This window comes from Corvus moneduloides, chromosome 12, assembly GCF_009650955.1.
Source record: "Corvus moneduloides isolate bCorMon1 chromosome 12, bCorMon1.pri, whole genome shotgun sequence".
Lineage (NCBI taxonomy): Eukaryota > Metazoa > Chordata > Aves > Passeriformes > Corvidae > Corvus > Corvus moneduloides.
In genome coordinates, this window is record NC_045487.1 from 10310543 (window position 1) to 10334683 (window position 24141).

The 24141-nt window shown below is 45.3% G+C and overlaps 2 protein-coding genes across 2 annotated transcripts; one reads left to right on the forward strand and one right to left on the reverse strand.

The window, feature by feature from the left end:
* Window positions 1-469: 469 nt before the first annotated feature.
* IRX5 (iroquois homeobox 5) lies at window positions 470-4267 on the reverse strand. Its single transcript, XM_032121723.1, has 3 exons — window positions 3802-4267; window positions 2155-2560; window positions 470-1901 (listed from the first exon to the last, which is right to left on the reverse strand). The coding sequence occupies exons 1-3, from the start codon at window positions 4048-4050 to the stop codon at window positions 1135-1137; spliced, it is 1422 nt and encodes a 473-aa protein (XP_031977614.1). The 5' UTR covers window positions 4051-4267; the 3' UTR covers window positions 470-1134.
* Window positions 4049-21321, forward strand: LOC116450116 (translation initiation factor IF-2-like). The gene is made up of 8 exons (XM_032122176.1): window positions 4049-4225; window positions 5492-6124; window positions 6762-6817; window positions 9882-9942; window positions 10976-11080; window positions 11809-11973; window positions 12192-12323; window positions 19592-21321. Exons 1-5 carry the CDS (start codon window positions 4049-4051, stop codon window positions 11057-11059), a joined length of 1011 nt encoding a protein of 336 aa, XP_031978067.1. The 3' UTR covers window positions 11060-11080; window positions 11809-11973; window positions 12192-12323; window positions 19592-21321.
* Window positions 21322-24141: the final 2820 nt, after the last annotated feature.

The window sequence follows — 24141 nt, forward strand, 5'->3', positions numbered from 1 at the left end:
AGCGCCTTTGCCCGTGCAGTCGGCGGCCCCGGCTGCCACCGCAGCACCGCTGCTGCAGCGACGCGGGCTAAATCTGGCAGAAAATCGAACTCATTAGCAAAGTTCACCAGCTGATTGCTTTGCATAAAACACGACACTGATTGGGAGTAATTAGGTTAAAAGATGGGACTGCGCTTCGATTTGGTGTTTCTAACAAGTGCTTTTGTGCGTGGCCTGATTTAAGCCTTCACCTCCGGGAACAGCGTCCCTCCCGCACCCGGCCCCGTCCCGCTGCCGCCGCCGCTCGCCTCTCCTGGCCCCGCGGGCGGCTCTCGCCTCCGGAGCCCCCCGACCTTTTAGAAACTGCCTGTCACTCCCAAAAAGTCTTCAGTGAGATCCAAAATTGAGCCCCGCGTCTCATTTAAGACGTGCTTTTATTTTTCCGCAGCTATGCACGTATCTAACAGTTGCAAAAAGAGAGTGGTTTTGATTCTGTTAAAAATCTCTTTTAATTAAATATTTGCATTTTACAAAGGCGGCTGCAGGGTTGTTTTTTTTTTTTTTTTAATCTAATACGTATAACCTATTTCCTTTTTTTTTTTGTCTTGTTTTTGCATTATACTTTAACTCACACCCAAGGAAAAAAAAACAATAGGCATAAAAAATTAAATTAAACTTGTATATATATATTTTAAAACTATGAAACAATTCGGAAAAAGACACAGAAATGTATATATTTATATTACGAAAACAACATTAATGCCTGTACAGTTGTCTTGATTTCATAATTTACTTCAAAGATACTGTATTATCAATTTAAATACAAAAAAGCTACATTAAATATACAGAATAAGATTTAATACAAATCTTTCTTCTTTGTGTGTGTGAGAGAGAGCGTGTCACTCGTTTGCTTTTCACTTGCTTAAGACATTTCTGGGCAGTTTCCACCCAGCCATTTCAAATAGACTATAAACTTTTGAAGAGGGTGGTGGGAGGGAGGGGAAGCTGGTCTTTTTCTGTTTGTTTTGTTTTTCTTTTGGTACTGGAAAAATAACTGCCAAAGCAATTTATTATTTCTCTCAAATAAATTAAAAAAATGAAAAAAAAAATAACAAAACCACAGTCCCAGGAGGGGTTAGGGAGGAGAAGCCGATATTAAATGTTGGACATACCTTTCTTCAGTTCGTAAGGTGAGTCTTTGCAAAGGTCTACTTGGGACTGGCTCCTGATCATTTTAGTGTCTTTAGCCAGGCTCTCGGCTCTGCTGAGGACAGTCTGATTTAATCCATTGAAGTGGGCGCCGGGGGCGGCGGCGGCGGGGCCGCCGGCGGGGTGCCCGTGCAGGGCCCCGAAGGAGCCGTAGTTCGTGTAGCCGGGGTAGAAGGGAGCCGTGTAGTAGAGCGGCCGGGGCAGGACCGCCCCGTTGGGGAAAGGGCACTGCGCGGCCGGCGAGCGCGGCCGCGGCGGCGAGCGGGACGGGCCGCCGCCGCCCAGCACGGCGGGGCCGGGGGGTGCCGCCTCACCGCCGGCCTCCTTAGCCTTGTCCGCCGAGGTGGCGATCTCGGCCAGCGACCAGAGCTTGGGCTTGGCGAGGGCTGCCTGCTGCGGCGAGTGGATGACGGAGGCGCCGGTGGCGGCGGGCAGCAGCGGGTGCAGGTCGGCGGCGTGCGGCGGCCCGGCGGCGGCGGAGGGCGGGCGGTACGGCGGGGGCTCCTCGCCGCCCGCCGGCGGCGGCCCGCGGCCCCCCGGGCACGGTCCCAGCGGCGAAGCGCCGGGCGCCTTGTGGGGGACGGGCGGCCCGTCGAGCCGCTCCTCCGCTAGCTCTTTGCAATCCGAGTCGCTGAGGCCGCTCTCGGCCTCCCGGGGGACGGGGGACTCCTGGAGGCGCTCGCAGCCCGGCGCTGCCTTGGGATCCGCCGCTCCTGGTAGGGGGAGAAAGGACAGGGGTGGGGGGACAGCTCTCGGGCTCGCCCTGCGCCCCCAAACCCGCCCACCCACTTCGCCGCCCACCCCTCGGTCCCCGCCGTGACCAGGCCCGCACCGCTGCCCGCCGGCTCCCCCCGCCCCGGCTGCCCGCTCGGGGGAACAGGCCGCCAGGCCACGGCCGCCCCGCACCGGGCCGGGGGCAGCCCCGACGGCGCGGCCGCGATGACCCGGCCGAGCCCGCTGTCCTACCTGTGTCCGGCGTCCCGGGGTCCCCCTTCTCCTCCAGTTTCTGTGGCTCGTCCTCGTCATTTTTCTCCAGGTCGATGTTTTCCTCTTCCTCCTCATCCTCGCTGCGGTTCCGTGGGGTCCAGGTCATTTTGTTCTCCTTCTTGAGCCGCCGCCGTGCGTTGGCGAACCAGGTGGAGACCTGGGTGAGGGTCATTTTGGTGATGATGGCCAGCATGATCTTCTCGCCCTTGGTGGGGTAGGGGTTTTTCCGGTGCTCGTTGAGCCAGGCCTTGAGAGTGGCCGTGGCGTCCCGCGTCGCGTTCTTGCGGTACGCGGGGTCCCCGTAGGGGTAGGAGCCGAGGGGCGCCGCGTACGGGTGGTACCCCAGGGAACCGGCCATGCCCGGCGTGTGGTCGTAGGGCGAGCCCTGGGGAGAGAGGGGAGAGCGGCCCGGCGGGGCGAGGTCAGGCGGCCGCGGGGCGGCAATGACAGGGCAAAGGCAACGCCAGGGCCTGCCCGCGGCCCCTGCCCGCGCCCCGCCGACTCTCCCCCAGCGCCGGGCCCGGCCCGGCTTCTCCCCGGCTCTTTCCCGGGAGGAAGGGCCTGAGGGCTCGCCGGGGCCCGTAGTCTCCGGCCCAGGAGACCACCGGCTGCCTGCAGCAATCAGCGGCTCTGCCCCAAATACAGGAGCGGGTAAGCAAGTGGGCAGCGCGGCGTGGGGGACGACAGAGGCAGGGGGACCGGAGCCTTCCCCCCCGCCCTGCGATCGCGGCAGACAACCTGCCGGGCCCAGGCGGCCGGACGGGCTGGGCCGCTCCTCCCTGCCCAGGGACGGGAGGGGGAAAAAATAAAGGGAAGAAGAGAAAAGAGAAAAAGACTATAAAAGAGAAACAAAAAAAGGGGGCGGGGGGGGGGGAAAGGCAAGAGAAAAGAAAGAGAAAAGAAAAGGATACAGAAAAAGGGAAGAAGGAACTGTGCAACTATGCCCTAAACATAGAAGAGAAGCTGAGCAAAACTCGCCGGTTTTTTGGGGGAGCTGCGGGGCGCTGGCGGTGGCCGCAGCTCTGCGGTGTGGATGTCCCGCACCCGGACTGGCCCCGCGGTGCCCCGCGGGCGCGCACGGCGGCGCAGTGCCCTAAGTGCCCTACCTTCCCCTTCCCTTCCCCGCAAAGCCCCGCGGAGCAGCTCGCGGCCATGGGATTAGAGCTCTGCAATATTTAAACCTAATTATCGCCGTGCAGGAGAAAGTTGCCTGGATTTATCGCCCGGATTTCTCCCCTCGCCGACCGGTCCTGGGTTCATTCCCTTTTCAATCACAACAAGTTAATTGTTGCAGAACTACGATTGGTGCTTTTTATACATATTATTTTTTTCTTTTAATAGGGAATGAAACCAGTCCCCGCCTGCCCCGGTCCTTCTCGCCCGAGCCGTGCCGCGGCTCCCCCCGCGCCCGGCCCTGCCAGCCGCTGCCGCCAGCAACAGTGTGCGGCAGCGCACGGCGGCGGTGCGGGAAAGTTGGGCGGCGAGGCGGGGAGCCGCGCTCCCTTTTGTCCCCGAGATCTCAAAAATAAAATGGGAACAAAAAGCAGGCCCGGGAGGGGGGGGGGCAGGCGCCCGCGGGATGCCGTCGTGCCCGGCGCGGTGCCGGCTGCCCGCGGCTGCTCTTACCACGTAGGAAGTGAAGGCGGCGGCGGCGGCGGCGGCCGGGTCGGTGCCGTACTGGAGGTGGGAGTTGTAACCCGGGGAAGGGGCGGTAAAGGCGGTAGATCCGGCATAAGGGGAAAAAGCGGAGCCCGAAGAAGATCTCCCAAGTTCATCGGTCCTGGGTCCGGAGATCACGCTGGTGCTGTACGCCGGGCAGGAATAGAGAGCCAAGGACGCAGACGGCTGGTACAAGTAACCCTGAGGATACGACATGGCCAGGCGCACACATATACCCGGGAGCCCAAGGCGCCGGGAGGGAGCCGCCGCGCTGCCGGGTTGGGGCGGCTGCGGCCGGGGCTTCGCGGGCGCCTCTCCGCCCTCGCCCGCTGGGCAGCGGCGGCACCTTGCTCTGCGCCGGGGCCGCTGCTCCGCTTTCGCCTGCAGCCGGGCACCGCTTCCTCCTTTTTCTCCCCCCCTTGCTTTCCCCTCTTTCCCTCCCCCCCTCCTCTCTTTCTCTCTCTCTCCCCCTTGCACTGGGGGGCTTTTTTTTTTCCCCTTCCTCCTCGCTCTCGCTTTCCGAAGGGTCCTGCCAAGATGCTAAGTTGGAAATTGCAGCTCCTGACGCCTTCAGCACGGCCCGGCGAGGCTCCTCCTTCGCGGGGTGTTGTCAGTGGAAGGACTGGCAGGACCCCGCTGGGCTGCCGCGGCCGGGCCCAACCAGCGGGAGGGCTCCGCGCTTCCCTGGCCCTCCCCAGCGCTCAGAGGCTCAAGTGCGCCGGCTCCTGGATTGCAGTCACCTCCGAGCCATTTAAGATCAGCTCCAACTTTCTGCATGTGCTAAATACCGTGCGGAGCCGCGCTGCGCCGGAATGCAAGCCAATCAGTATATGAAAAAAAAATAGATCTTTAATAAGATTTATTAGCCGCCCGGCTCCCCCTTGCACAGCCACCCCTCCTCGTGCTCTCTGCCCCTGCCCCTCCCTCCGCTAAATCACTGGAGGTGGGATATACGGCGGAGTGCTGCTGATGCTAGTTTTGATTTCCTTAACAAAAACGGAGATTTTCGTCGGGGAAGAGCCGCAGCCCGGTCCGGTCCGGCAGCGCTGGGCTGCTCGGCCGGTCACTCCCGCGAGCAGGGGCCGCCTCGCCGCCGGACCTGTTGCGGCGGCTGTGCGGCCGGAGCGGCGGTGGGGCTCCGGCCAGGAGCGGGGATCAGCTTCGTGGGGCTCGGATTTAGTCTCTCCCAGCGCCGGTCGCGGGAGAAGGGCGATCCGGAGGGGAGCGGAGGGGGCTGAGATAGGTCCGCAGACACCGCTCAGAGCGAGGGTTTGCCCGCGGATCTAAGGAACACACAGGGTATCCTCTCCCCACCCTCGGCTCATTGAAGGGTCGAGGCGAAAGCAGATTAAAACCATATGAACTGGGATAAATCCCTGCCGATCAGAAGATGTAATCTCTTGTGATTCCACCAGATAGATTTCCCAGCAGAAACATATCCCGATTTATTCCCTTCTCGCATTTTTTTTCCTTTGCGGTTGAGGAAAGGAGCTACTCCAGCGGCCGCGGACCCCCGGCCATCGGGACCCGCCATGCCTTTTGCGGTTGAGGGAGGGGGGCGATATCATTAGATTTATCATTTTAGAATTGATTTTATTTTGTAACTTTTGCATTTTCCGACCCTGATGCTCTCGCCGCGCTCCTCCGCGGGACGTAGCCGGCGACGCGAGGAGCAGGGGTGTGTTTTAAAACGGGCAGGCCGGGGCAGGAGGTACCCGTGTCCCCGTCGCGACACCGACGCCGCCCCGCTCCCTCCCTCCCTCCGTCTCCGGGGCTCCGTCCCGGCGGCGACATCCACAGCCCCCCGGCTGGGCGCAGGCTGGGACTTGCCGAGCGGCCGCGCTGCAGGGCCGGGGCTGCGCGGGAAGGGCCGGCCGGGCAGGGCGCGCTGGCCCCGCTGTCTCCGCGGGGGACGCGGCAGGACGGAGGCCCGCTGGGCGGGCGCTGCCCGCCGTACAGTAGAGTAACCTACCCTGCCCTGCCCTGCCCTGCCCTGCACTACAGTACCCATCAGGCCGCGGCCCCGCCAGTCCCGCCCCCGGCCGTCCCGGCGCATGACTGGCTGTCCCCCCGCCGGCGGCGGGCGCTCCGCTTCTTCCACGGGCCCGCGGACCTGTCCCTCAGCGCGGGGTGTGGAGGGGCGGTGGCAGCTCGGGCGCGGTGGCGGCGGAGTCCGGAGGCGGCGCTGACAGGACGGCGCGCGGAGGCGCTGCGGGCCGCGGGGCCGCCCCCGGCCCGGACCAGCCCCGCTGGGCTCAGCACAGCCCGGCCCGGCCCGGCCCGGCCCGAGGTGAGGGAGCGGGGCCAGCGGGGCCCGCGGAGCCGCTCGGGCGCTCGGAGGCGGCGCTGCCCCGCCGCGGGGGCGCCCCCTGACGGGCGGCGCGGGCCGGCCCCGCCGCGCTGCGGGTTCGGCCCCGGCCCCGCGCCGGTCGGGACCTGGCGAGACCACGCCGGGCTCGGCTCCTCCTCGGCGCTGCTGCCGAGCCGCGCTCGGTCTGGCCGTTCCCTCTATCCTCTTGCACCCCCCTCGCCCCCCTTTTTTTTTTTTTTTTTTTTTTTTTTTTTAATTTAGTTTTTTAATGTGCGGTGTGCGGAATTTCTTCTCTTTAAACTCTGTGTGGTTCTGCCCCGGTAAACGGGACGGGTCCATCCCCGGCTCGCACGCTTACATGCTCAATCCACACAGGTGTGCACTTTCATCAGTTTTCAGCTGCACGGTGTCACCGGTATTTGTCCCCGGCTTAATTTTAGCGATCGCTCTGGAGCACTGCATTTCTTTTTCCACTCAAAAGCTCTCTGTCATAATCCTCTGACAATTCCCCTTGTTCGGGGAGTGAGATATCATCTGCTCAAGTTTTATACATTTAACATTCATTTTATATGTGACTAGAATAACTAACTGCTTTTCCGTGCTCCTTTCTTTGTAGGAAGAAGCAGAAGTTTTAACCATCTTCTCATGGCATCTGACTTTTTTGAAGAGGAGGTAAGGTTAACATCATGTAAAATTACCCTCTTTATTTCTGATGTTCCACTAATCTTTCTTCTGTAGGCATACATTTTGGAAACTGTGGTGAGTTCATGCATACTTTCATGCATTGCAACATGATACCAGAGCTGATTAATAAACCGTAGTGATAGGACTCTTATGCCATCAGGATTGTAAGTGCCTATCAAACTGACATTCTCACTGTATTATGCTACTTTTATATTCTTTGCAATTTTAAAAGAACTGTAGATAATTATTCAAGATCTTGAAACATTTAGTTTATAGTTTTATCGCTGTGGTTGTCACCTTCACTTTATATCAAATTTGAGACTCATTTCTTAAGGATGTCTCTATTTTCTGCTTTATTTGCACACTGATAGCTCTACTGAATGACTAGTCACAGCAGCGTTTTCCTCTGATAGCAGCATATTAAAATGTGAAAGCCTAAGACTAATCTGCTTTGCAGGACTTTTCAGCCATTTGATCGAAGGGAAATAAGTTTGTTTCAAGACTCCTATGTTGTTCATTAGTTCTGTTAACAAATGTGGGGCTTGAGAATACATTTGCTACTTCTCTTCATTTTTGCTGAAGGTATGTGCATTTGAAGGTATGGATGGATTCTTCGTGTCAGGAGTTTGTGTACTTTGCAGCTGCCAGTGAAACTATATCAGTGCAAGTTGATATTAAAATTCTGGACTTTGTATATTTTTCTCATAATTTTTTGGAAGATAAATTGTTAATGTAATAGAGAAAACACTTGCCCTTAAAATCTTATTTAACAGTGGGAAGGATTTACAGGCTGCTTATGCACTCTTCACTTTATTTAAATTCCAGCATGTGAATTTAGATTCCGCTTGTATAAATAAATAATTAGAATCACTATTTTTGTAGCTTTCAATCTGATGGGCTGATCCCACAAAGCTGTTTAAAAGGTCTTTGGTTAGTTTAGTAGTTGGACTCCAGCAGGGTTTTTGGCATGAGAGGAACTTGGATTTGAGATGACTGCACAAAATGTAGCAATATTTGAACTTGCATATTTGTTTTTCTACATTGATTTCTTTTGCATAATTTCGTTGAGGGTGTGCAAATATGTGTGGTACAGCATAAAATGGCTTAATAAATTAGTGCATGAATGTACAGTAGGGATCAGCTGAGAATATTTTCTTTCTGGGAGGTTAAAAAGAGGCATTATGTTCCTGAAAGTAACAGCAAACTATATTTTAAAAGTACAGCTATTGGTAGGCTCTAACTGTAAGTGGTTTGGTTCCAGGTGGCTTGTAGTGAATGGAGTTAAACTTGGCTATCTTGGATATGATACACCTTAATTTAATTAATTTAATAGCTACTTTCTGTTGAAACTTTAAAATCTAACGATCCTGTTTTTATTGCAGTCTTTAAAGATCTAATCGTTCTTCTGTGTGTCTGAGATGTAAAACTTAGTGCGAGGAGAGGCAACAGATTGGTTCCGTCATGCGATTTTGTTGGGTTTTTTTGAGAGTACTTAAAAGATTATGATGGATAATGCTGTCTTGCCAAAGAATGCCGACACAGGTGTTCATCATTATCTTAATTAAGATCCTGAGAAAATGTCATCTTTCAGCATGAATTATGAAGGGAGATGCATTAGGAGATCATTTCAACTTTTTTTTCTTTTTACAGGGGTAGATGAGAAGGAGGCTGTTTTGTCGAAACCTTTTTGATATTTCTTTATCAGAATACCTGACCTTAGACACTCAATAATTTGTTTCTCCAGTTCAATTTGTGACTATATTACCAGGAGATCTGTATGTGATGCTAAAGGGAATCCTCTTAAAGAAAAAAAAAATTAAAAAGTATTTCCCCTACAAGATATCTTGTTTCATTTAAAGCTGTCCTATGAAAAAAAAAACTGTGAGACTCGGTAGTGGAAATTGCTGCTGGAAACATCTGAGAAGAGATGTTTTGTACAGTATATTTAAAAGTATTAATAACTCATAACAGAGGAAAATAAATACATGTGAATATTCATTTTTTAAATTAGGCACGAAGAGAAAAGAAAATTTTCTTTCTCATCTTTGCACTATCATAGAAGTAAAACTAATTAGCTTGCAAAGAGGAGGGAGGGGCCTGTGTCTTTGTGTGTTAAATCAATACATTATTAACTGGGCAAGAGCTAAAAAATCGTATGTAAAATATTGGCTGTAAAACTTAGGGGCCCTTTCCCACAGACACTGCTTCCCTCAGGTGCAGTGCTGGGAGTTCCAGGGTCAGGCAGCGCAGTGGAAGTGCCAGTGTTTGTGGCTCTCAGCCTGGGTGAGGGGTCTCTGAAGGAGCTCTCTGGGCAAGACACCCTCAGATGCTCTGTTGTTTTTTCTGCCTGCGCTTCGTTTGCCTGAGATGCTCCTTGTTCACACTCTCTGTGTTTGTGGTCTGAGAGCGAGGTGTAAACTCGTGAACACCAAGAACAACTCTTCCGTCCCTAGCATTTGGGTATTAGGTAGCTTAGAGTTTTGTTTTTCTCTCCAAGCCTGTCTATGTTAAATCTCTTCTTGTCTGCTAAAAGAAAACCTGATTATCAGTTCCAGTCTTTTTTTTTTAAATTGCTTCAGCAAACCTTTTTGGTGTGTGGAATGAAATACGGAAGTGCAGCTGACAAGCCTTTCAAGCACCTAGTTATTGTATTGAGCATGTAACTCCAAAGATCTTGACAGTATCATGGGAGAACCTGAAACTGTATTTCAGTTTCCTTGAAGTTTCCTGTAATTAACTTAAATGCCATTATTTGCTTGAATTTGTTGGCATAGTATGGACTAAGTTAAGAATGTCTTTAGGGTTTATTTTACTTACAGTTCCATGGACATATGCAGAAAATAGACCCTGAGTAAAAAATAAAAAAACTGCTCTCTTTCATGTCTGAAACAAGTTTTTCACTTAAAGCAAGCCACATCTACTGTTAGTTGGCTCCTACAGCAAATGAGGAGCAGCTCAGTGGGAAGGATGGCTGTGGCTCCCTGTGCCGTTTTATGGGATGTACATGAGCCCATAGCTTCCCTCATGGTGGCAAATTCTCTTTTGCCTGCAGGTGCTGCAGCATGGTGGGAGCTCCTGTAGCTGTAACCTGGCCTTCGGTGTGGGTGTTAGAGGTGGGTGACTTAATAGCAGTGTTGTGTTCCAAAGATTTTGTTCTTTATCTGCTTTACTTACATATATTTGCAGTCTTTATGACCAGTGTTTGCAAGAGCTCAGCAGTACCTCTCTGAAGCATAAAGCCAGGTAGCCTTTCTGGCCTTACACCCAAGGAATTCTTTATCATTTCCAGGGTTTTATTAATATTAGAGCTTTTTAGTCTGTATTCCTTAATGTCGGTAATGCAGATGTAGATGATTCTTGAAGCTGATTTTTGCAGATTAATGTGAATGTATTTGTAGAACTAGCATTTTTTTTTTATTATTATATAAATCACTGCTTGAGGAGAAAAACAAACCGGATGGACCTTTCAGGGTGAATATGGATCACCATAACAGAGTTTACTGTACTAATGAACATGTGACTGATGACTCTCCTGCTCTTCCAGAAGGAGATGCACCTTCCTGAGCAATTTCTTTTTTCCCCAACAGAGCAAAAACGAGCTTTTTCTTTTCGTAAGCACATATTTTTTCACAGTATTTCTTAGCATTTCTAGTGCGGATCAAGAACACAGTATTTACTTCTGAAATATTCTCTGATGACATCTACAGAAATTTTCCTGCCCTTCAGATTTAATTTTGTGTAGAATAATGCATGGTATAATATGTAGGTCCTGTGTTTTCAATCAAGCTGTGTTAGGTAACTATGCTCTTCTTTCATATCCCAGAGCAAAGTATCAATATCCAGATGGCAGTGTGCTGGGATAAAAGATAGCTACAGGCTTGGCTGCTACTCTAAAGACAAGAACTAACATTTTAGCCTGTGTGATAAATAAAACCGAGGTTGAGACTCTCAGCGTATTGGAGTTGCACTAAATAATTCTACAGTGCTGTTTATTACTGGTTTCATTGGATAATATGCAGCTGTAAAACCTGCTTGAAGCTTTTATTAAGAACACTCTGTCATTATAAAGAGGTGCCTACAACTTCTTTATGATATTGGCAGTGCAAGAATTACTTTGTTTGTGCTGGCTTTCTGGCTTTTATCTAGGAAGGACCTTGCTGTCTCCCAGCTCCTCTAGGCATTAAGTTCCATGAATGTCTCTTGGGAAGAGGACAGCTCTGTAGAGCCTAAGTTTCAAAAGTAATTTTAAAGGTATTTTTTTCCTTTATGCTTTTTCTTAAGTTTATTTCAGTATTTGATTTATTGTTTTAGTTAAAATTCTGCTGATATTTCCTGTAGTATACACTGTGTTGCTGTGTCCCTAAGTAAAACTTAAGCTGAGGTCATCCAGGTAGTTCTTTGAGAGGGTGGAGGCTGCAGAAGGGTGGAGAGACTTTTAGACTGGCTGAGAAGGGATGGGAAAACTTGGTAGCAGGCAAGGGGCTAGACCTGAGTTTGTTTTCTTCTTGCATTTCTGGCACATCCTATGACCTAGGTTTGTTCATGTAACCTCAGCCTCAGTTTACCTAACAGGAGCTCTGCTTGTCTCAGAAATGTTCAGATGTAAAACAGTGTTCGTGCTTGTATAATTTTTAGACTGTTGTGCTTTTGACCAAGAGCAGGTTATTAATGCTGTTACTGGTTCATTAGCAAAATGCCATTAAACTTTCACATTCCTCAGATCTTTGATTTCCATAGGCACCTGTTTGTGGTGTGCCTCTTGGAACATGCATGGTTGAACATCATCCAGTGGGATGTGATACTAACACAGTGTCTGTGGGATTTAACAAACGTGCTGGATCAATGGGTGAAGAAACCCTTGCATTGCTCAGTCTGTAATCCTTGTTTGTCAGAGAAACATGCTGTCTGAATTAGTGACAAATACTGTATTTTTGTTCCATCCCTCATTCTCCATATGTCCCTTTTTTTAATTTTTATAGATTGCATCCAAGAGAGAAGCAGTGAGGCCCACTGTAGGGACAATGAACCTAGCAGTCCATCCTGTCTTGTGCCTGCCTGAATATGGGAAGAGACCTAGTACAAAGCTGGAATGCATATAGGCTTGCAGTCTTTTTAACCATATTAAGTCCTGTTCAGAGTTAATGGTAAGTAATCTGCTGTGAGTATGATATGATTCATTAAGCAAAGCATTACAGTAGGGGCACTTTCCTTTGTGGTGCTGGGTTCAGTCACTTACAAAATGCAGAATTAATGTTTCCAGATACGTCAGCTTTATTCCCGTTCCTGTTGAGAAAGTCACGCAGTGCAGGTGACAAGAACTGTAATAAGTATGTTCTTTTCTTTCTATTTTTGTCCTCCCCAGATGAGCTCAGTGAGATGGTCTCAGCAATGCTGAAGAAGGGAAGAGCAGAATTGGAAGGCAGGAGCTATTTCGAAGCAGGATTCTTCATCTTTCCGTAATGCCCAAACGTGAAGACTTTATAAACTTCATTAGGTAGAGTATTGCTAATAGTGTAATATCAGTAATGTTGCATGGTGTAATATGGCATTGCTATATTGTTTGGTGACTGTGTGGAGCTTCATTAAGTAAATGAACATATGCCAGTGACTTAAATGAACATTATGAGTGAGAGCAGTAAATGGAGAAGGTGGGTACTAGAAGAAATGTTAGTAGCTTTCTTTAAGCCAGTGTCTTTTTTTTTACAGCTCTTTCCGTAACCAGTAGTTGTTTTGTTTCTTGATAAAGATGGAATAAAGAAAAATATGTTTTCATTCAAAAGATTGAATGTAGTTCAACTTCTTAACCAGAAAGACTTCACGGTCCTACTAGCTGTTAGAGCATCTTAATGCTTTGTCCAGCAGGAAATTGCACTCACAGTGCTGACCCATAAACATCTGCAGTGCAGCGGCATGTGCTACTCTTGCTCCTCAGGGCTTGTGAAATGTCTGCTGTGGCACAGCCCTCTGTGACCTCTTGCACTGAAGGATGGAATTCGTGAGTCCTTTTCTGTCTGGAGCTTGTGGGAGCTCCCTCCTGAGCCCAATAGTTCTGAAATACTGCAAAAAAAGATCTGACAGTGTTGTCTGGGAGATGTGACTGACTTAATTGTTATTAACATTTATTAAGTGCCTTACAATGGAGTGGAAGAGCCATTGCCTTCATTTTTACAAATAGGAGAACTGGCATGTAGGAAGAATGAATCTCTTCTATCTTCTGCAATTCTTGACCCACCTAATTAGGTGATTGTCACAAGAAATGAGAACCTGGCTCAGGGGAATGGCACAGGCGGAAGCTGCCGACGCGTTCCGTACACGCTGCTGTTCTCCCTCACACAATGGCTTAGTGTAGTGAGCAGGGCTTCCCTCTGTGAGTGTCACTGGGCCAGGGAGGAGATTTGAAAGGGCTGAGGAGCCTGAAGCTGTCTATTGGATTGCTTCATTATAGATCTCATCCAGGTAAAAAGTGGGGAGCTGCAACTCGTTTCTAGGAGCTACTCTGTTTCTTAGCAATTCCTCACCCACTGCCTCCTCCCGCTTCCTTTCGCTGTGGAGTGGCCTTTCCCCACAATAAGCTGATTCTCTTCATGGCTGATATTTACACTTACACTTAGTTAGCCTCTAAGGCACTAACTGCTTCTTCTGGCCTAAGACTTCAGTTTCTTTTTTTTTAAATAATTTATTTTGCTAAGAAAGAGAATCTGTCCAGCTGTTACAAACAATAATGGTTTTGATGTGTATCAATAAAGAGTTAGAGATGTGTGTTTTCCATGTAGAAGATAAAGAGACTTAAAGCTTGCTTTAAAGGAAGGCAAACCTGGGAGAGGTTTACTTAGATGTACAATATGCCCTATTCTTTCATTTTTACGAACAGCATTAAGGGATTTTTTTCAAGAAAAGAGAAAATAATTTAATGTTTTTGATTGCAATTTTTTCTTAGTCTCACAGTTGTAAGATAAATATTCAGAATTAGGAGTTGCTAAGGTTAATGTGATTAAAATTAGTATGTGATAACGGGCTCTGCACATTAAAGATTAAGAGCTCAAATTACAGACTCCAGAGGGAAACACTCCATGAGCATTTCTAAATTTTGTTTGTGCAAGAAATGCAGGCTTAGGCCTATGGTTGCAGTTACACAACAGTTTTATCCTGTTTTATCTGCAGAGAATTCTTTTAAACACTGTAGTGTTGTGGTGAAAATGTAGTGAGTTGGGGGGACAAATGAGGAAATAATTTTAGTCTAAGTGTTAGTGTTACTCCATAAAAATAGATTAGTTTTACACAATTTATTCGCATGTACAAAGGTCAGTTTATAGCATTCTGAATGCAGTAGTTAATTCGTTATGTATAAATTGATCCTTTATACTGATGTAATTCCATATACAACATTTAATCTTTGAATGCAAGTTGAAAATATTTTAGCAATTAATTTATGTAGGTTATGACTTTCTTTCCCATGTACTTTGCAGTGGTTCCTACCCTAAAGTTGAGTCGGTGTGTGCTTAATGAAAATTAGATGTGAAATATAATATGTAGAAGACAAAGAAGCATTGAAATCCTTATTGCTCTTAAAAAGACAAAGGTACCTCAGATAATTCTCCTTTCTTAATCTCTTAAGAATTTGATACGTAATTCTGTTATGCGTGATTTGGAGTGAATGAAAAATATTTTTAGAAGTAGTATTAGTACCAGATATTATTTCTCACCTTTCGTGAAGCATAGTTTGGTTTTAAAATTTGTAATGCTTTGCATTTTGAGAGGCTAATTTATAGGCAGTCTTCCACTGGGAAGGAAAAGCACCTGGGACGTTAGTGGAGGGGCAAGCCTTGTTGTTATATCTGTGAAATTCGCTAATGTTGCAGCCATTGAAATAAAGTGTTTGTTTACATAACAGCAGTGGCATTTCTCCTCCTCTTCCTTGTGGTTTTGTCCAACTAGATGTTATGAGTGGCAGTTGCAGTGACTGCTAAGTGTTTAAATGATGATACCATTATGTGAAGTGATTTTGAAATGAGAGATTCCAGCCAAGAATTACATCTGCTCTCATCTCCTTCAAATCATACTCTCTGGCTGTGCAGATTATGATTGATTTGTTTGTGACAGATTGCAGGAAACAGTCATTGATTTTTCAATATTTTACCTTAAAATTATTTACAGTTGTAACCAAGGGGAGGTATTTCCATGGGCTGTCAGCCCCTGAAAGACTGGGATAATATTCCCTGCTCCCTGACAAGACAAATTACCCGTAATGAGTGCAGTAGCTGAAGGGTATACTTTTATTTTAAAATATGTCAATAACCCAGTGACTAAACGAATATTGATTCAGCATAATGAAGCCTGAGTAATGTGAAAATGAGCTCTTCAAGGAGCATGGTAAAGACTTTCTTTTTAGCTTGTAGCAAGAAGCTTTTCATTCTTTACTGTTAGGTAGTTGAAATGTGCAGTCTTAAACAAATCATCCTTAAACATTAGTAATATGTGGAATAACGTAACAAAAGAACTTCAGTGGATTTTTATGTTTTTCTTTTTGTTTTTCCTCCAAGTTCTTTTTCTTCAATATGTTTCAGTAGATCAAACGCTTAAAGAGGAAAATTCAAGTTATCCAGGGCAGAGATAGAATTACTATTGGTGTAAATGTCTTTTGCAGTAATATTCTCTGGCTTGCCTAATGGCATTTTTAATGTGGATTCTGAATATGAGCATGGAAATATATCTAAATAAACTGTAGATTTAATTTCATATTATTGACTTCTTGACATACTGATGTGTTTTCTGTGTGATCAGCTAATGTTCTTGTCCTTCAACAGTTTAGAATGGCTGGTTTATGAGCACCTAGATAAACTGTGTTATAAAACTTAGTTACCCTAATGCATGTTTTTCTTTCCATAACATGTAACACCGCATGTTTTTTACCAAATGAGAATTCTCAAGCAGTAATTCATTTAAATTACAGTAATTTATGCAGTGCCATAGGTGTGGTGTGGAAAAGCATCTAATAGATTAATACGAATGTACTTCAGTTGTTCAGGGTAAGGATTCGATTAAAGACCATGTTGAGGTACAATTTTTTTTAACATTAAAAGTATTGAACGCTAAAAAAAACCCCCACCCTATCATGTGAAAGGATCAATTGGTCATTTGTATTCAAGAGTATTGTGCAACATTGGGAAGGCTCTGCAGAAGCACTGGGTATAAATAGCCATGTAATCCAGACATAGACAAAAAGATATTTTCTTGAGGTGTTGTGTATAATATGTCAATTAGAAAATAATGTCATAGCCAGAAGCATTTAGTGAGCATGTTTGGGCATGAAGGCGACTTTTCCTTATTTTCTGAGGACTAACTTCAATTGCATGCAACTAGCTTGTGAAAATCTTCAGAAGGATGTTTTCCTATCAGCACACAGGTGATTTTTTCCAAATGTCATTCCTTTAGCACAGCTAGAAACTATTTCAGGAAGCACTTGAGAACCTGTGGCATTGAGAGTTAAATGGCAACCCTGGAATGTGAGGTATGTTCCTGTTTTTAATTTGTTAGTTTTCAGAAAAAAAAAGTGATGTACATTTGAGTGGGTTGCAACTGTAAATAATTGTAGTTTTGAGAGGGTTTGTGCATAGCACCTGGGATTTCCAAAATATTGGAGAATTATTAATGGTGAGGCAGTAATAAACTGAAATATATAGCCGTGGCAACAGGAGAATTTGGGTCTCTTGTTAAATGTTACAAGAAATCTACAAATGTTACAATGTTGAACCTTAATTTCCTGCTCAGTGGCATTTTACACACCTCAAATTCTCTTCCTGTTCTCTTTGTTTCTGTACCTTTATGTTTTTTGGCCAACAGCAGGAGATGGAAGGGGAGGATTCTTGTTTGGTAGCTTTCCCACAGTAGCGAGGAAGAGGGAGACTGTTCAGGGCTGGGTGCCAGCTCTGGTGCAGACTGAAGGGCAAATAAATGTTTGTTTTAACAACATCTCCTTTTCCTGAATAACACTGCATGAGCTCATGGTACCAAACTGAGTAACAGCAGATACTGCTGGAGGTACTGCTGGAAGTGAAACCGAAGTGGGCTCTGCTTTCAAGCCATTGGCGTTTTTCACTTGCAAGCCAGGTAACAGCTCTTGCTTTGCTGCCTTTCCCAAAGATGAGTTTGTTTATTGAATATCTGGCATTCCAGCTCAGGCCTGAACTGTGTGCTTGGCACTAAAGGCAAATGGTGCATTCTTGGCTTTGAGGCTTTTTGGGTGATAGTGGAGATGTCTGATGATGTTACCTTGGAAGCTCTGTTGTTCACACATCTCTTGGTGTTAGAACTGTGACAATTGTTAGTCCACTTTCAGGTGATTATGGAGGAGAATAAAAGCCTCAGACAAAAAACAATCCTAAATCACTAATTGGTTAAAAGTTCTTGTGGCATTTGGGATCTCCCAGGACTAGAACAAGCTCAGTTGCTGTTCAGTTAGGCAAAAGTAGAAAACGCTGTGAAATTAAGATCATGGGTAGAGAACAGAATAATATCCTTTGTGGCTGAGATGAGGCTATTGGTCAGTCATTAAGGGTTAATATTTAAGGGCTGTATGTCCTTCAGCACTTGGCAACTTGCAAATTTTGACTCATTTCAGTTAATTTCAAACCTGATGGGAACACAGTGCATCAGTATGTTCTTGTAGTGGGTGGTTTTGTGTAACAATTCAGATCTCGATTCCATTATGAATAAAGTAGCAACCAAAACCAATGGTGGATTTTTTTTTTTTTTCCTATTTACTCAGCTTCTGTGTTATCTATCTGCTCTACAGACCAGCCAACTAAAACAAGTTCATAGTTTAAAGTAAAGGAGGAGAGCATGTTGATAGAGGTGATGGAAATTGGGCTTACTGGCTAAGCCTTCTCCATGCTGCTTCCTTCCCATTGCCAAATTACTTATTTGAAATCTAAGAACTAATATGTGATAGAACCCAAATCAGAGCAGTCTACAAGTGGGCAGATGGCCCTATGTAGAATTTGATCATCTAAATGTCATGATTACTTGAGCCCTAAACTACACTTTGAAGGTGTTGTTCCTTTTTGTTTAAATTTGTGAACAAATTATTGCTTTTCTCAAAAGCTATTCCATATATGCAAATATTCCATTATTTTGGAAGGACCATTTTATGTACTAAAAGCTGTCAGTAGTGCTGATAGTATCACAGTCTTTGGTGTGTTGGCATATGGTTTATGGTGAACTGTAAGACTGAGATAACCCTATAAAAATATGTGAGGGATCCAAGATGCTTTGAGGGTCTTGCTTAACTGCAGTGGTTAAAAAGGCATGGCTGACTTGCATGAGTGTTGAAATCTGTGTCTGGAATTATGGAAACAAGTTGAGAAACATGAACAGAATTGATTGTTGATTATTTTCCTTTGTAAAAGCTGGGAAAAGATGTATTGTGCTTTTCTGTGGTCTTTAAAAGCCCACAGTGTCCTTTTTTTCCTTTCTTTTTTTGTTTTCTTTTGTTAACTTATCTTTTAATATGAAGTGTCATTCCCAAAATGAAGTAATGTCCTTGGGCTGGTGGCAACAGCTGGAGTTGCAGAATTCATAAATAATTCAGAGAGGGATAAAGGGTAGGGGAATTTTTTTGTCATTTGAATCTTTATTATGTGCACACATTTCATTTTAGATATGGCATCATTTGAATTCATTCAGTATGATGATTGCACTGACCTGTCATATTTATTTTGATGTCCCTTCGAAGGACCATATGCTCTGTCCTCGGCATGAAAATGATGCAGGTTGCAAACTGAAAGGCAGCTCTGCTCCTGTAGGGATGAAGCCCCTCACTTCCCATTGTCACGTCAGTGGATGTACAGCTGCGCTGCAGTAGAGAAGGTGGAGTTGTTATGTCAGTGCAGTGACTAAGTGGCAGTGTAGTCTAGCAAAAGGTGGGAAAAAGGGCAAAACCCATTTGCATCAAGGTATTGTATGGCATTAAAAACTCAGCTGTCACTGAGGGCCAGTTGGTGTGAGGAACCTGGCATGTGGAAGGTGGAAAGGATTCAAGCCAGCTAGAAATCTGCCAAGGTGGAGGTGTGCCATGGTAGCTTTAGTGTGGGAATACAATTAATTACTCTGTATGTTGGAAGTGGGGTTGCCATGCACACAACCTCCTGGGGTTGCACGAGAGTTAGTCTGGATATGCAAGGCTCAGAGCTTTTTCTTTACCCAGTCCACGTCCTCCTTTCCTCTTGAAGCTGCTTGCTTAGTCAGACAAAATCTTGGATAATGTTTTTGGGAGGGGAACAGGGGGGAAGTGTGCAGTTGTAGTTTGCCTCTTCACTAATTCTGCTGTAACTGTTGCATCTGGTCCTTCATTTATTTCATTGGTGTGTTCCTGTGCACGAGTGGTACATTTTCCAGAAGTTACAGGCTCAAGTTCAACCATGTCCCATAAGTAATGAACTGCATGATAATGAGTAATGTCTGGTCCCTACTGGCTAAAGCACTGGCTGGTATTAGCAACTCACAGTTGGTGGATAATGGGACTCTGTTACTAGGATTTTGTTACTGTTACCTTTATATGTAATATTAACACCGTAGGATTGCAACCACCTCAATATTTTCATGGTGTAAGGTGTTAACAGTGAGCAGTGATTTGTGGGAAGTACCTGGTTCACTGTACTCATGCCAGGGGCAGAAGGAAGCCAATTAAGTGCACGTTAGTGAAATACAATAACTAGAAGCTGTGAATGAGAATGATAACTGTATGCAAAATTGTTTCTTTTCTAGATCCTGCCATCAATGACTGAGCCTCCCTGAAATCTTCTTATCAGTTACTGCCGAGATGAGAAGGATAACAGGAAGGAGGAGTGCTTAAGTGGTTTTAATGACAGTTAATTTCATCTATTTATCAAATGACAGGTTGTTTTTTCCTAAAAACTCAATTGTCATGACAAGATGCTTTTGGAAGTCATCTTTGTAAAATAAAACTGACAATTTTTAGGCTACAAAGAGCTATTGTATCTTGCTATAGAACGTTGTCATTATGGTAAACTGCTGGAAAGTCTTTATTTTTGAAGTAATTTAACTTGCATGCTTCATTAATTTATTTGAATGTCTGTTGAATGCCATGTGAAAAGTTTCTTGCCAGTGTTCTTTTATTCAATGGACTAGTTATTCTTACAATGCTCAATTTATTATTGTCTAAATTACTGTTGCCTTAGCCTCCTGCAAAAATGTTTCTTTTTAGTAATTCTTAAACAAATAAGGAACGAATGAGGTTTTGTACCCTTTGTGGTTTGATCAGCATATTTTGCCTTTCAGTGAAAGTGTCTTCAGGTTTTGGAATGACACAACACAAAGAAAGGTGCTTTGGTTTTTGGTTTTTTTTTTCCCCCAACAGCACATCTTTTGTGCAATGATTTTTTTAATATGTATACTGCCAAGATACAATTACTGGAAGGAGAGAGAGAAGCTGTTGGGAATGTCATGTTATGCCAAATTAAGAATTATTAGCTCTTACTTTCTGTTCAATCTCTTCGACTAGAGCTCGACCTATTGCGTCTGGTGTATACTTTGACTCTAGTGGAACTAATGTGTCCTTGGAGTAGCATTTCAGAGTAACTTCAGATTCATGTTTTTTTCACAAGTCAGCTTTAAACTGCTGGGATTAACTTCAGAGAAGGCGAGAGATACAGGCTCCTTTGTCAGCAGCTGTGCTGGTTAAGGAAGGAGGCTTCGTACACGCTTGCTTGCTCCTTCTCTCCCGAAGGTTATAGCCCCTGCTAGGGAAGCGAACTGAACTGTTTCCCTGAGCACACCCAGACTTATTTCAGCGAAAGTTAATCGTGTTATCAAATATTAGTTATCCAGCACCCTGGGTCACTCTGATGAAAGGACAGGGCATACAGGGACCAGCTGTGCAGACATCATGTCTGGGAAGGGTGGTGTGTTGACAAGAGGGTTGTTGAGGACTGGCCCTGGTGTGTCGCCTTTTCAGCAGGTGCAGTTACATCTCTCGGATGTGGTAAAAATTGGATGTGTTAGAAAGCTGTGCAGATCTGTCACACATAATATTCACATTTCAGGGTCATCCTGGATAATGCAAAATAAACCTGTGCTGTTTGACTTACTCCTTGTGTGTGCCAGTATGAGGGGAGAGACCTGGTGTGAGTGTGTGTGCATGACAGACACCTACTTCAGGAAAATGTATCTGGTCAAGGTGTGGGAATGGTACAAGCGTTTCCATTACCTAGAGAACACACTGTTTACTTCACTCATCAACGAGGCTGCCTCAGCCAACACATGCCTCGGGAGAACTGCTTTTGACACATGGGCTGCCTTGATTGGAGAAGGGAGAACACCTCCAGCAGGAGTGGCTGCTGTTGCTTCTCTACATTGTTGAATCAGTAGATGCTGGAGTCTGGTGAGGCATCCAAGCTCTTGATATTCCCTGTGCCAAAATGAGAATGGTATGGATAATCTTTAGTACTGAAAGACATACTGAGGAAAAACAGTGCGCTAAACAGCTCCTTCAGCACTGACCCTTGTGTGAAGGCTGTGGACTGTAGGTGCCTTCCTATAGCTGGCTTGGGCATACAAAGAGCAAGAGGCCTTCTGATCTGTCAGAAACCTGAGAGCAGCAATTCTGCTGACATCTCTTGTCGGGGCACTGCCAGGTGAAAAGAACACAGCTCAGTCACAGAAAGGACTGAACTTCCAGCTCAGTTTGTGTGGCATCCATTGTCTTTTATTTGGCCTTATGATAAAGGATGAGGAAATATGCAGTGGCCATACTGTACAGAAGGCACTGTACAGGACTGCTTGCCCTGGCTGTTTATCCTTGGCAGCACTACCTTGTCACAGTGTCTTCAGATCAGGGCCCGTATCGGCTGTTCCCTGAACTGTGGGTCTGAAAAATAGTAATGTGAATAGTAATGTGAAGGGATGAGGCAGGGTGGGTCCCAGGACTAAGGTTTAAAGAGACATTTGGGAATGTGCACAAACTTAGACTTTGCTAATATTTTATAATTCTGTGTGAAAACAAAGTAGTTATGATAAGACATAGTGGGAAAGCTATTGCTCTTCTGTCAAGTTTTGAGTTGACTTGGCTCTGTATTGCAGTATGCTGAGAAAATGTTGGGCTCCTCAGTCAAACTCCTTCTTACCCTTGTTAGCCTGTACTTGCAGTGAAGTGCTTGATGTGTGCATAGGTCAAGGAGGCAAAGTGCCAGCCACATAGTTTCCAAGATCCTCAGCTTGCCCTGATCCAATGTCTGAGCTCCACAGTGAAGGTGGGTGCAGCTCCAGGTGTGAGAGCTGTGCCCTGTTCCAGCAGCCCAGTGTCAAGCCATGGCTGAGCTCTCAGTCCTAGCTTCAGAAGTGATGTGCCTCCTCCAAATGACTGTCACATGTCTTCCCTGACCATGAACTAAGTGCAAATGAGTCTCCACAGCTCTCTGAGACAGCCCATAATTCATATAACTCTTTTTATCTTAAAATGGACTATTGTAGTAGTGGGACTGAAATATTTCATGAAATGCTTGTGATTGCCGAGGAATCTTTTTTACCTGCCTAAGTGGTAAACAAGTACTGCAAAATAACATCTTGCGTAGAGCTCTGTCATGGATGTTAAACTGATAAATAAAATTTTGCATCCAAGCACTTAAAATGAACAAATACTACAGTTAAGACTGCCATACTGTTTATGTAGTGCTAAAAAGACAACAAAATAAAACTTCAGGGAAGGTAGATTTTCTTCTTATAAATATTCCAAATAATAGGTTGGTTTCAAGTAGACTTCCTGGCTCTTCAGTGATTGCTGCATTAGTCTGAATCTATCAGGAATCCCACTCATAATGGTGTGTTTATTATTATAAACACATGATTTCTATATATGTTCTCCACAAATATGTTGGATAAAACATAGTTACCTTCTTAACTGGTACGATATGGTTACTTTCTAACTTCTTTAATTTCAGTTCTAACTTGATTGAATAAAAGATGCATTCCTGAAAATAATCTTTACATCTGTAATGGGACACTTGATTTTATATGACTCTTTTCATAGTCCAGACATAGCACAACATTTTTAAGGCAATATGTGTTGACAATATACAGAGATAAAAATCAGTTAATGATGAACTAAGGAGCAAACTTTTAATAAGAGCAATGATTCATTAGAAATTATAAGGAAGGGAATATTAGATTTTCTATCTTTTGAATGAGGATGAAATATTTTTATAGAGGTATATGCTTGAACAAATGGCTGGGTGTGGTAGAGGAATTCTTCACAGGCTTCTGTGGCTTTTGCAACACTTGGGGTCAGACTGGGTCATCTTAGACATCCTTCTGGTTTGGAAGGGAGCGAGAAGTCTCAGCGTAGCAAATACCTTCATAGAATAGCAGCTTCAATTGAAAAGTTACTCAGAGTTATTTAAGCTTCTCTTCAAAAAGGATTGGGAGGGACGTTGATAGTGTTCCTGTCTCCTAATGCCATGCCTTTTTCAAAGATCCTCTTTCACCTGACTGCTTGCTTCTGTAGGGTGTTTCGTTGGCTTAGGTGGGTTTCTCTGGTTCATCCATCCTGCTCCTACCCACATTAATCAGACAGCACATGAACATATTTTTTCATAGCAAATGTCTTCTACAGAGTGTCTACTTCTACAAAGTGTAATGTTGCCTTTCTGCTAGAAATAATTATTAGATTGAAAATAATCTGACAACATCCTGCTATGGGTAAATTAGGTTTGTTCTCTACTAAGATTAGTCAGCTGGCACCCATTCACTAACATGTTGCAAGAAAATTATTGCAAGTTGATTGTATCCAGTTATCTGCCTTTTTTCTTTTTAATGGGCTTTTTGTTGCTGTGCTGTCACCAAGGTTGAAATAAATGTGAGCAAGTCATACTTTTCCAAGTTCCCTACAGCCTGGGGAGATGGTGTTTGCTGTCCTGTACCGTGAAAAGACTTGTGGGCAGAAGTGTTTGGAGAAGGGCAAAGGTTGTCTCCACATAGATTTCTGAATCTTGTGCACCTTTGGTTTTGGCTAACAGGGATGTGTTCTGCTCTGAGGCAATCAATATATTCCCACCAAAGTCCAAAATGCTAGGTATAATTAGCTCATGTGTTTAAATAGGTAGTGTTATTTTTCAACTTGTATGTACAAGCCTGTTTTCATGCAGAAGTCCATACTGACTTGGGAAGAATGCTTTGCAAATCAGAAAAAGCAGAAAAATTATTTAAAGTTATGTGGTAGTGTTAAAGATTTTAAAAATAACTGTGAGATCTTTATTTCTTTGTTTACGATTGATTAGGGTTAGAGTTTTAAAAGCTTAATG